This window comes from Grammomys surdaster, unplaced genomic scaffold (assembly GCF_004785775.1).
Source record: "Grammomys surdaster isolate TR1022 unplaced genomic scaffold, NIH_TR_1.0 236, whole genome shotgun sequence".
Taxonomy (NCBI): Eukaryota; Metazoa; Chordata; class Mammalia; order Rodentia; family Muridae; genus Grammomys; species Grammomys surdaster.
The window spans coordinates 1,876,998-1,890,855 of record NW_021604681.1 but is presented as its reverse complement, the minus strand read 5'-3'; the positions used below and the strand labels follow the sequence as shown (position 1 = coordinate 1,890,855).

Genomic DNA, 13,858 nt, shown 5'->3' with positions numbered 1-13,858 from the left:
GTTTATAATGAGCCCACGCCCCAACTAAAACTAATTGGCATAACTACTACTGTTATAGAAATGGGATCCCAAAATGGTGGGGGAGGAGTGTGCTTCCAAAGCGCTAACCCTGAAATTAGTCCTCTGCTTCAGATGTCCATCATTTTAGCCTTCAGAACCAGCAAACAAAAAGGTGCAAAGCTCTTACTATAGCTTGCTTGCCTTTGTATATAAAAGGACTGATTAGAGCATGTGGCCTGCTTTTTAACCTCATCCCATACTTTGAGCAAATGCAAATTCTGCTGCTGGTGCAAGACAATTCCACTGTCTTGAAAGTAATTGTTAGCATCACACAAAGCCAGTAAACACCAAAGCATTTCCCACACAGAGTTGCATTTTAACATGGTTAACTTTATTGAAAGATAGGCACAAAGTGGATTTAACCTGCTTAACTTTATTTGATCTAATTCTCTTGTTTACAGAATAGGATCACAATCACTACAAGACCACATACTTTAAGCCAAAAGTACTTCTTCTTGAATAATCTGCCAATCCCATCTAACCATCTTAAACATATGCCATGGATCACAAAGGAGGTCAAAAGGATTTGAAAATTTCTTGTAACCCTTCTTGTAACCCACCCTTACTACCAGAAGAAAATGTACATGCTTCCAACCCTTGTCCTACTGTCAATGGGTGGCACTCAAGAGAAGAATTTCTGAAGATTGTGGCAGGTAGAAATCAGTGACGCTGAACCCACAGTGAATAGTTCCCTTTGAAAATATTTTCTGTAAGAAGAAACATATCCTAAGTAACATATTCCATGTATGAGTGAGCATGTAAGATAACAGACTGTATGGCTAACAGACATGAGCATTTATTCAAGTTAGCACATACATCTATACTTTAAGCTGCCACATTATTTAGATTCTTCATTTTAAAAAGTAGCTGGAAAATCAGTTTGTTAGATCCACTCAACAGTGCAAAAGTAAAAAGAACATGACAGGTATCTTGCTATGTTTCCTACCATAGATGATGGCAGGTGTTTCAAGTTTCTACTGCCCCATCACCCTGCAGCTCAAAAAAAAAAAAACACTGAAAATTAAAACCTTCATTAAGACAACAGTCACAATACATGACTTTCAAAGGAAGTTCAATTACTTCCCCCAACAATGTTAGTAGTTTTGTATCAAGTATAGCTCCCTCAAATGAAATTTTGCTGGACATGGGACAAGGGGGATAATAACAAAATGAATTAGAAGATCCTCATAGACCACCAGACATTAAAAGTTAAGACAACAAATATTCCCTCCTCTTCTGGGAAGTCCAGGAAGAGGCCCCAGATGTTACATCCACAGAACTGTGAAGATATGCTTAATATGAGGCTTATTCCATATACTGAATTTTTAAACTGATATGTGGTAGAAAGTTTTTTCAAAAGGTGGAGTCTATACAGACTATACCAACATAGTCTTCTTCCATCTTTAAGACATACAAGGTCCTTTGAGCAAATTGCCTGTGACAGAAAACCGAAAAGGGTACCTCTTTGTGTGACAGGGCACAAAGGTTCTGGAAAGTTCACCCTTCAGTAAGGACTTCCTTTTGTCCCCAAACACACGATTCTAAAGAGATGGCTGCCACAATGAGGAATGCATCTCATCTGTCACTTTACAGTGTGGGATTATAGTCATGGCTCGCAGAGGCAGCTCAAATTCTAGCCATGTGTTTTCATCATGAGAGGACATGACGTTTCTTTCATTTTCATTCATTTGCTTGAACAGAAAGTAGCTCTCCTGGTGTTTGCTGCCTGATTCTTCTACTGTCTGAAGGGTTTTTTTTCCTTGCACTTTTAAATGTCTATTTGACATTCACTCTGTAACTGAGGACCAATACAGTGGATGATCACTTTGCTATTAAAAATGTGAAAAAAAAATACTAGTTAAAAGTTGTTGTATTGCCTTCCCTCATCTACAGACACACAGACACACAGACACACACACACACACATACACACACACACACACAAACACACATACACACAGGCAAATAAATCTTTGGGAAGGTAATTAGGAACTACACAAGAATACAGGTAAATATAGCACTCTTATACTCACAGAGGAATATATAAAATGACCCAAGACACCCTATTTTATAGTGAAAAACAGTTGAGTTGACTTTTCTTTAGGGTGCATTTCATGTAGCTAAATGATTAAATGGGATGAGGAAAAAAAAACCAATTTCATACAAGGCACTCCAGCAGAGACAAGATAAAAATTCAGACACCCAATCAATCTATTCACACCAAGAATATTTTCATAATGTAGGGATGCCCTAGACTATGAAGATGTCCTTTCTTCAAAACAGACTCTTCCTTTTTTTTATAAGCATTTCCCAAAATGGGTATGCGATTGGCAGAACAGAGAGATGTGCTGTGCGATCTTGAAAAAGTCACTGACCTTTTCCAACTCTCAGATTCCTCATCACTAAACTTAATGTTACATTGCTAAGTAAAGTTCCTCCCCACCGATATAGCCCATGGCATAATACAGGATGCCCTTGTATCAATCTGATTTCTAACTTAACACATCTCTAAACTTCTACCCCCCCTTACCTAATATCCTCCCTCCCCTAACTTCCCTATACCCCTGAAAACTGATCTTAATGGTACTATCTGCAGTTCTATTGCCTTAATGAAGGGCAGAGACAAGGGACAAGGACCTGTGACAACTGACACCCTCTGTGTCCTTGGAGGCAGCTCTATGGCAAGGCCCTCTGTTGGTCCCGCCCATGTATACATTCCCAGCTGCTTCCCAAAGGGATTCCAAGATGGAGTCACTGGTAGTGAGAAGAGGTAGTTGAGGAGATGGCTGCAATCAGCCTAGCTCCTGACTGCAGCCTGGTACTTTGGATTTCTTCTGTTATTTATTTATTTATTTTTGGAGGTGACAGTTGCATGCCTTTGAAGGTACATGCTAAGGATTTGGGAAAACAAAAGAGAAATATTTCCACGTATTTGCCAGAAACTCAACACATTCAACCTGGCAACAAAGATGTTTCCTTATCTTGCAAACTACTGGCAAGCAAATCCTGGCAAACCAGCCAGTGAGTCTGCACTGTGGGGGAAAAACAACGCTATGTCAGTCAACTGGACTAATTTAAGGTGACTGAGCCATGTTTATGACTATACCCAGATCACAAAAGTCTGCATGCAATATCTCATGCAGCCCTTCATCAAGGCCTCTAACATCTAATCCCCTATGAGAGAGGCAGTCATGCATCACTGTTCATTTACCTTCCTACTGTCTGAAAGCAATATATTAATTATCCAAATGCATAAATTATTCCAGAGTATATATATGAATGTATCAACCTCCAGGAGGGAAACAAAAGAATCCACTTCCAAAGCACCATTGAAATGGAGAGAAATACCATCAATACGAGGGGGCAGGGTAACTGGAAACAGGGAGATAAAAATTAGTTCCAGTATCCTTCTTCGCCCTAATACTCTCTACCTTTTCTTTAGCTTCCAAAGCTCCAAAACCACTTTCTTTTCTCAACCCCACAGTAAGAGCTTTCTGTGGCTGTTGTCTAGGTAGTGACTAGACAAAGTAGTAAGTCCTCAAACTCTCCCTGAATTTCCACTTCGAAACTACATGTTACAATCTGCCTTCTACACGTACTGAATTCTTCAATAAAAATGACCTCAAAGAGGGAAACTTCAAATGAGTTGAAACATATTCAAAACATCAATGGATATCACTACCTGTTAATAGCCCATGAGTTGTACAAAGCCCAACAATAAGCTTTAGCGCACATTATGCTTAATCTATCTTTTTGAGGTACTCTCTAAGTATTCCAAAATAGTTTGGAATTCATTTCTATGGTATTACTTATGTACTACCAGAGTCCAATAAAAAGTCCCTTTAGAAAAATCATCCCCACCTCCCAACCCCATCTTCACCCCAGATTAAACAAATGAAAGGGAAAAATTATGAAAAAGAACTCTTGCTGATTAACTCCAGCTCTTGATTGTGGTGTTTAGATGAGATATTCCACCATCTCGGCATCAGGCTCTTGCCCCAGGATCTGAATGGGTGTCTTTCTTTCCAGAGTGCTGGAGTGGAAAGCAGGACCATCTAAATGGAAGTGGGGGGTTAGAAAAGACTTAGGCACAAAGCAAAAATTAACTTTTGAAAACCAATGTTGAGAACTATCACAAAACTAATTTCTAAATGTGACTTGTAACTAGACATGTCCATCATTTACTTTACTGAAAAATGGCCTCTGCTCTTGACCATTCCCATTTTAGTGGATGACAGACCCTCTTCTTTTCTCTCCTCTGACCATGCAATGTTCAACTCCGTCAAAATGGCAGGCATTAACTAATAGACGTACACATGAGAACAATACCAGAAGATGCCTGCTACAGAAAATTGTGATTACCTGGCTTATCTGGATTGCACATCAGATTTGGGGTAGACAAACGGCATGGTCTGGAACTGGCACCTGGACTTGCAGGACCCTCAGCTTGAACCAAAGCTGGAGTTGGAGCTGGAACTGGAGTAGGAGGTTCAGTCGGAGCTGGAGTTGATGCCTGAGTCGGAGCCGGAGCAGAAGTCTGAGCCATTGCTGGAGCCGGAATCGAAGCTGGAGCTGGAACCGGAGCCGAAGTAGCTGGAGCAACCTGAATAGCAGTAGTAGCAGCAGCAGCAGCAGCAGCAGCAGCAGTAGTAGCAGCAGCAGCAGAAGCAGCAGTTGCAGCAACAGCAGCAGTAGCAGCGGCAGGAGTTGGGGAAACAGTAGCCAAAGTAAGAGATGCAGCAGCTGGAATCTGAACAGCAGCAGCTGGAGCGACAGGAGCAGTTGGAGGCACTACAGAAGCTGGAGAGACAGGAGCAGCTGGAGCGATAGAATTAGCTGCAGAGACAGAAGTAGCTGGAGTGACAGCAGCGGCAAGAGCAGCAGCATTTGCTGGAGATGGGGTGGCAGGAGCAGCAGCTGGAGCAGCAGCAGCAGCAACAGGAGCAGCAGCTACCATGATAGTGGTGTTGGTGGCAGCAGTGGCAGTGTTGGTGGCAGCAGTTGCATTGATGGCAGCAGCAGGGGCAGCAGCAGCAACTGGACCAGCCATTGGAGCCGAGATGGGAGTGACAGCTGCAGTTTTGGTCGATTCCGTTCCACGTTCAGTTTGAGTGCTGCAATCGCGACTGCCTGTCTTTGAGTGAGCTGAGAGTAGGGGAGTAGATGGAGGCACAGGGGAAGGTGTGGATGGGACAGGTTCAGCACGGTAGTCTCCACCCAGAAGAATGCCTAAAGATGAAGCAAGAAACAAGAGGATGGGAGGTGATTTTATCTAGATACTGGTTAACTATTTACCCTTGTTGGAGTTCAGGAAAAGAAAATGCTTGGTATCTCTTTGAAACGTGATTGCTTTTGCCTCTAGGGAATCTCTGGGATCCTCTATCTTGCATCCCAGCTAAAAGTTGCTTTTGGTCCCTTCTTATCTTTATTATCCAGTATGCAACATAACATTAAGTCTCTAAGTGTCCTTGGTATTTGTTAGACTTCTTTTCCATTGGGGATTGTGGAAGACCAACTTGTCAGAGGTCTTTTCTGTACCAGTAATATTAATACCCCACATTAACCAGAGAGATGAAAATACCTCAGTGGCTTAGGGAACCTGTAGATACCAATAAGAGTAATTTTCGTTGTATAACCTATGGTACCAAACATGATCATGAGTCTGAGAATATTTACTCTAACTGAAGTACACCGCAACAATTATTGGATCAAGAAAGTAGTTAAAAACAACAAAAGATTTTAAATATATATTTGTTTGCTTCCTCTGGATCAAAAATGTGTCTCAGTATCTATGGTACTCCTAGGCTTTAATTAGAGGAGATAAAATGGACAAGAATCGAACAAAAAAGTACATTCTGTTCTCATATCTGAACATTCTGGTAACAAAAGCTGCCTCCTGACTCCATTAGCTTAAAGAGAACTTTGGGTCCTCTTCCGTCGGGGAGGAAGGAACACAGTGATGCTCTAACTTCAAATTTTGCCTGAGATGAAGTCCATTTGGGTTTTGAACAAAGTTCCCATATGGCAAAAGCCAAATACAAGATTTTTTTTTTTAAAGATAAATTCAAGTTAGGTTCTTTCCCACCCTTAAAGAATACAGGATTCTCACATTTTTAGGCTTTGGTCTCAGTTACTGTTCTTACCCTGAGACTTCAGAGGTCCTGCTTATATATCTAGTTCCATCAGAGAAATAAATTAACCCCAAATTATCCTCTCTAGTACCTGGACGATTGTCTCTTTTCCTTGCTGTGTATAACAGAGTCAGGACAGTTTCTAAGTATGTTACTGTGCCATTGCTTCTGTGCCTTTCACTTTCCTTACCTAGGCTCCCCTTCCAGCTCTTGTCATCTCGCTTCTCCTCCATAATGGGTGCACCAGTCAAGGTAGATGAGTGTGCAAGCAGGCCTGATCCAGCATTGGAGATGGACATCAGAGACTTTGCTGGCCGCATGGATGAGAGTTGCTCTGTCTTGCTTGGCTCCTTTCTGGAGCGCTGCTGCAGCACCTTGATCATGGCATCCTTTTCAATAATCTGGGCATGGAGGGTCTTAATCCTAGCAGTCAAAGAAAAAGCACATACAGAAACTTGATTGCTACTTCTCTATTCTGATCTCACTGCCTACATGGATCTGCACTCCTATTATCCTTTCAATTAAGGGTTGGTTTAGTTAAGTCTTAGTTGGAGGCAAGGATCAGTATGTTAGGACTTTAAAGAAAAAAATAGAAAATCCTATGGACTGCCAAGTAGATGTAAGAGAGTATATAAAAACTTTTATGGACACCCTAAAAGATCAGAGTCAAATACTGACAAACAGAAAGACCATGTAGGAAAGAAGTCATTCTTTGGCAAAGGAGCTATGTCCATAACAGTAAGTTCAATAAGAAGATGGAGTCTTCTACTAATAAAGCATGACATCCAGGTAATAATAAATGACAGTGAGTCTATAAAAGACATTGGGTGCCATATTCCCCAGATACTGTTGACAAATTGTCTGTATTATAGAATTGAGGTATTATTGCTATAAAGAATACCTCAGAGCAGAATGCAAATGGAAAACAATTGTAAAATCCAGGAAAAGGCAACCCCTACCTGGAATTCTGTAATTAGTAAGAATGTTCATTCTTAAGGTCATCACATCAAACCTTAGGTAACAGACTGGCAGGAGTGAAGAGTTGGGTTTGGGGGCAGGCTCCACAATCAAGTTCATCACTTATGAAGAAACACGCTTGCCCTTCTCTACTGATGTAGCTAGTCTCAAGATCAACTTCTCAACCCTTCTGAATCCACAGTCAGACTTTACCTTCCCTCCATGTCCAAGCAACGCTTGTTGGCCATCAGGATTTCTTCCTCTTCCTTCTGGATGCGGGCCTCTAAGGCTGTGTCATAGCTGGTGTTAGGAGAGTGGCTAATAACTGTTGTGTCTCTGTGGGAGAAAAAGGACAGTGCTGATGTTGAGCAGGCATCGAAATCAATAGATGTTATTCTCTAGATTAAGTCAATGGAGGTTTTGCTGAAAATTCTTAAATTAACATTGATCTCAATAGGAATGTTTGATTTGCCAGGGACTTGCTGGAAAGAGCTTTTAGCAAGAATGATTTCAGGAATATGTATACTTCTGACTTCATTCTCTTTAACAGTCACAAAGTGGAAAGGTATGTTTGAATGAAGCCAGAGGATTGCTAAGTAGGTTTTGTGACAGTTGAATATCATTTACATAAGAGGGCTAGAAACACACAACAGTTAAGAGACACATAAACAACTAAAGTCAGTTATGAACTAAAGAAAGGGCCTTTGACTCAGTGCTGTTTGGTTCTTTATCTAATCTGCACCAGAACCATTCTCTCACTGAATGCATGGGTTTTAAAACCAACTCAAGTGACTGTTCTCGTGCCAGAGTCTCAGCTGTGCAAGGGATCATTGTGTTCCACCTGGAATTGTCTCAGGCCATTAATTCAAAGACTGTTAATAAGGAGAAACATGTGTGCAGAGAATAACAGACAGAGAGGCGTGAGCAGACGAGAGAGAAAAAATCAAGGAAAGGAGATGAGGACTAAGAGAAAGAGATAGGAATTATGATTAAAGAAGACACACGTGGAATTACAAGGGTTATACAGGAAATCAGGACAACAGGCTGAAGAAGGAAGTGGCCCTGCTTCACTCCACTCCTTCCAGATCCCAGGTACATTGTCTGCTGGAAGCTAAACAGTCATGTTCTCTTGGCATTGAGACTGTGATCAGTATAGATATGGGGTAATATAATAAACAAGGGAATGATCCCATGGTAAGTTAGCCTTAAAATTAGGGAAGTCTGGCGGGCCTCTATAAAAACCACTGCTGTCCCAATGCCTACAGCTCATTTGCAAAGTCGTAACCATCTATTGGAGTTGGAAAGAAGTGGGAGGGATACAGTTTCTCTCATCTTTTGCCAAATTCATAGTTTAACATCCCCAAATTCTATATTTCTCCAGAGCAATCCATTTGTTCACAATTCTCCTGGATTAACAACACCCTTGCATAGTATTTGATATGAAGGCTATTCCTAGAGACAGCCTCAGGATCAAGTCGTAGCTTCCACAAGAACTCTGCCACTCACAAACTTTCTGACCTCCGAAAGTCAGTTACCTGCTTTTATACTTACTCTTCTTCATATACAAAATGACAACTGAAGTGACATTTCCTTCCCTTTATATAAATTAAAATGATTTGCATGAAAACATATACCATTGGACACAGTTGTGGCACATAACAATGCTTTTTTAAAAATATTGAAAAGTGTGTAGGTAGAAAGAGAATAGCAAAAAGTCGGAATGCGTTTGAGACAGTCTTCCCCTTGGTGCAATACTGGAGGCCATTCCTGCTCTTACCGAGTGCCAGGGAAAAGGAAGGCTAACACATTAGAGCCAAGCCTCTTGAAAAGTGCATGCTGTCTACAGACACTGGGGGTTTGAACGTACAGTTTGTCATTGGGGGAAACTGGTGCTGGCCTACAGCCACTTCCATTGCATAAAAGACCAGTTTGGGTACACAGAGCCCTGCCAGCTAATTGATATGGACACTGTGAACTGCTCAGGAATGGAGCCTGAAAATGTGGGGCACTTAGTGAATTCCTACAGGGCTGCCAGGACAGCCCTCAACATCAATCTTCCTTGGAGAAGACTGGAGCTATGAAGCCAATGGCTTTGCAAATGCAAGCTAGTACAGCATTTGAAGGAACTAGTTCCACAGCTCTCTGAAACTGCCATCAAGAACATCAGAAGATAATGGCTGCAGGTTGTGGACAGCAATCAAAGCCACATGTCCCTGAACCTGCTATCTAATTCTCTCAAATTCTTAAATAGATTTTTATTAATATCTCCCCCCCCCATAATCTCTCCTTTTCTCTAATAACATAATCCCAGTTCTAGTGTTCTTAAGGTCATCATGATGGCTTCTTAAATAAAACACCTCATGGCCATTTAAACTTTACCATGACTACTGTGGTGATTCAAGCCTTCAATCCTAGCACTTGGGAGGCTGACACAGGAAGATCATTACAAGTACAAGACCAGCAAATTTCAGGTCAGCAAAGGTCAGGGTGAGACCCTGTCTCTAAAGATCAAAAATAACTTTAAAAAAAATCAATTAATAAATACGCTTCATTTTTTCTAACTGGTAGCATCCTGTTGCTTATTTAACCCATAAACTTTATCAAAAGTGGAAGATCATGGGAGGCTAGAGAGAAGAAACATGTGGAAATGATTAGGCCCTAGGTGTAGGAAACTTGCAAGGGTAGACAAGGAATAAATAATTAACTACTATAGGAATGAGTTTGGACTTTAGTCCAACAGGCACTGAAAACCATTAGTGCTTTTTGTGGAAATAAAAGAGCGTGTGCCAAGCTCTACCACCACAGCATTATCAGTTGCTGAGATATAGAGATGGATCAGAAAAGAGAGGCACTTGAATCAAGCAGACCAGTTAGGAAGAAGGTGACTGCAGTAATCCCATTAGAGGATAACAAAAACACAACCCGGACACTGGCAAAGGAAATGGGAACAGGCTGTAGGCGGTTGATGTGATTGGACTTGGAGACCATGTCCATGGTAACATTAGGAAGATAAAAGAATGAGTGAGAACTGTACTTGTAATTCAAATCATGGAATAGTGTTTGCTGCCATGGGAAACCAAGGAGAGGATTTTTCCAAAGTGCTATGACAGCTTTACATTACCAAGCTGCTGGAGTAACGTTGTCTTGAGGACAGCTCTATGATAAGATCCAACAAGTTGTTGGAGATTTGTAAGTTTAATCTCAGAAATAAAAGCACTAGTATTACAGCATTTTTCTAACTGCAGAGATGTCCTGGTAGAAAACAAGGTAACTACGATACAGACAGGGAAGAAAGCAAACTCAGAAACCGAGAAAGGACATTAAGGAAGGAACAAATAGCCACGTGTGGCATGAATCTTCCTCATAGCCCTCAGTTACTTTACTTTCTCTTTTTCTGGATTTGCATTGCCCAAAACAAACCTGAAACATTCCAAGTACAGCTAACAACTCAATTCAGTAAATCCAACCGAATAGATTGCATGGTTGATGGGTTGTTATCGTATTATCTTCTTGCTGCTCTACAGGCATAAATTCAGCATTTATGAGCTCAAACTCAAAATCTGTATTGCCAAATCAGGTCTGCTGGGAATGAACAAGGACTTCCTTTTAGGGATTTCCATTCATCATAGTAAGTACCTAGATTCTCGAGAGAGACAGTAACTTCAGTGCCTGAATGCAGGGAATGACCCTGCAATTATTGATAATGTTTCCAAGTGCCTAAGAATCTTCAACTGATCCTTCATTCAACAGCTAATGATCTCAAGCTCACCATTATTGAGCTGGGAGACAGTTAAACTGATAAATTGTTGATTGAAATCCTGCCTCTTGTGCCCTTTAGTATTGATCTAGAGATGATATAATACCCCCGTGCCCGAGTGTAGACTAGATAACAGCACCTACCCTTAAAGGATAAGTAATACGTTTAAAGTTCTCACTAGAGCCCTGCCTGTTTCTGAGAAATAAATTTGCTAGTAGCCCTTGTGTCACAGACTATTGTATTTTATTTTATACAGGAGTTTGCATAGCCTAAGCTGGCTTTGAACTCACACTCTTCATTCCTGTCTCTCTTGTGTAATGAGACAACAGGTCACAACAGGTCGGTGTCACCACACTCAGCTCAAGTACTTACTTTAAATAAGAAAAAAATTAAACTACCTCACTAAAAAAAGCCAAAAGAGCCATCAGTTTATTCTTTCTTTCTCCCCCTCTTTCCTTCCACTTCATTGTATTCAACTTACCTATATCTCAATCTCACTGTCTATTCCTGGACACTTCTAGCTTGTAGTCCCCTATTCCTACCTGAAACCATTGTATCACCAGCTTTCCCATGACAAAAGGTTATTTAGAATCAAAGCACTACAAAGGTTATAAACATACTACCACGTAGTATGCCTTGTAATGCAAGAAAATAAACTTTTTAAAAATCTTATGTTAAAATTTGTATTTTATTATATTCAAACGTCACACACTGGAAATAATCCAAATATCCATCATCAGGTGAATGGATGAATGATCTATGATACATCCATTCCATGACACATTACACAGAAATAAAAAGGCATGGGCTATTAATAAATGTATCAACTGGGATGGATCAAAATAATTACACTGAGCAGGAGAAGTAAAACAAAGAGCATAAACACAATGTAATTCCTTTTATATTGACACTCTAGGAAAGACGTTTGTAATTTTATGACATGAAGCAGATGAGTCATTGCCCAGGAAGGAAAGCATCAAGTTTAAAGGCCACAAGGTCATGGGAGAATGTGACTTCTATTTTGAGTGCTAAAATGTCATGCTAATTACACATTTATTAAAAATCTTGCTTTTTCTCCCACCTCCTCCTCTTCTTTCTTTGCTCTCTCCATTTTTTTATTTTCCATGTCTACATTTAGGTTGGCAGATGGAAGAGAAGGAATGTGAAGAGATATTGGCAAGACAGATAGAAAAGCCTATAAGGTTAAGAAATAATGTTTTCTGGATGTCATCTCACAGAGAATGAAAATAAGGAAACCAATCCGTATAGCAAAGTGAAATGATACTATTTTTAGAAATATAGCATAAACCTTTAATAAAAGGGTCAGGGGGAGTCATCGAGTCTAACTCACTTATGTTACAGGCATTTCAATACAATCTATCTCTCATTTTCTCCTGTTGTCTGAATCCATTAAACAGTCCGGATCAGGAATGTTGGCCTCTGGAAGATGGTGTTCCTACTTGCTAGTAAGACTGGGAACAGGCTGTGTTCTATCACATTAAATAATAAACATGCATATTTTGCTGAAAACAGTAATTACGTGGACAAGTTCTACCTAGTGATACAAAGCAATTTAATTTAAGTCAACACATATTTCAGGCATAGATGTGTAAAGGAACTCAATTCTTAATGATTTCCAGAGAGGAGGAATGGATGTTTTATTGTTATATAAAGGCCCTTGGGCCAAGCACCTTTCTAGCTTTCTTATGAAGTCCATTCAGTAGGCAGCACCAAGATGCCTCCTTCAGACATTTTCTCATGCCTTGCACAGTTATGAGCTACATCATGCAAAGCTTTTGCACAAAGCAGACAAAATTACCCTGCATCTCTCTGGCTCACCATAAGCAAGTTTCCAGCATCGGGCTTTCACAAATACCTCTGAGCAAGGGCTGCACTTCTTTGGAAGCCTGTAGGTAATACGACACTAAATTCTGCTTCATATCTGCCTCCAGGCCTTGTGACCATCTTCAGACACAGATGGAGATTCATTGGACACTATTATGACACTGGCTTTTCCTGAGCATGCTTTTCTCAGGAAACAAAGCCAGGGAAACTTCAGCTGATGAAGACCTCAAGATTAAGCCAAAGACAGCTTCAGTCTATTAAAGGTATAGGGCTATCTGGAGGATGGAAGAAGTCTTCCAGGAGAATCGTGAGCATCTTTAGAATGTGCCAGTTCATCTCTTTCTCTCTTTTGTTTTTTGTTTTTTGTTTTTGTTTTTTGTTTTTTTGAGACGGGTTCTCTGTGTAACCCTGGCTGTTCTGGAAATCACTCTGTAGACCAGGCCTGCCTTGAACTCAGAAATCTGCCTGCCTCTGCCTCCCAAGTCCTTGGATTAAAGGCATGTAGCACAGTTCATATCTTAAACACTGATTCCTTCTACACACCTATTACTACCTAATATCTGGCAAGTACTGGACTCTACTGATGTCCTACATTTGCAAGAATATAAAAATACACTGCTGTAACTAATAACTTTCTGGATAGAAGCCTGTTTGGGTACAATATACTCTACATACAATAGACCAGGTTCTAGACCACCTTCAATATAAGTCTATACCTACATTCTGTCTATTATCATCCCAACCAAACCTAACACCTGATTATACCTGAGCTGTTTCTTTCTCAGCTAACTATTATGAACACAGGCAACATAGAAAAACTATGAAGAACAATTGTTTCTTATAAAAGCTAGTAATTCTTTTTGTAATATGCAAAGAAGGTGCCCAAGAAACCATAAATAAAACTCCTCTTGCCTTCTTCTCTCTGGTACCAGATAGAATGAGACTACTTATAGGTGATGAGCTCAGGAATACAGAGAATGTAGCCTTCAAATATAGACCTTCTCAAAGGGCAGTGATGGATTCATATTCGGCACATAACCAGGAAGAGCCAGAACTATCAAATGACAGCAGTTACATTTGCTTTCTGAGTGGAATTTCTTTAGTGGGG

The 13,858-nt window shown here is 40.4% G+C and overlaps 1 protein-coding gene across 3 annotated transcripts in view; it reads right to left on the bottom strand.

The window, feature by feature from the left end:
• Positions 1 to 369: 369 nt before the first annotated feature.
• Positions 370 to 13,858, bottom strand: part of Amot (angiomotin) — a 59,289-nt gene continuing 45,800 nt past the window's right edge. For 2 of the 3 annotated variants that reach the window (XM_028773867.1, XM_028773866.1), the window contains 4 exons: positions 7,362 to 7,484; positions 6,382 to 6,614; positions 4,423 to 5,289; positions 370 to 4,115 (listed from right to left, as the gene is read on the bottom strand). In XM_028773867.1, coding sequence (XP_028629700.1) covers positions 4,018 to 4,115; positions 4,423 to 5,289; positions 6,382 to 6,614; positions 7,362 to 7,484 — 1,321 coding nt within the window. In that variant the 3' untranslated portion in view covers positions 370 to 4,017. The remainder of the gene's footprint in view (positions 4,116 to 4,422; positions 5,290 to 6,381; positions 6,615 to 7,361; positions 7,485 to 13,858) is intronic. The other variant, XM_028773868.1, reaches the window with a different exon arrangement.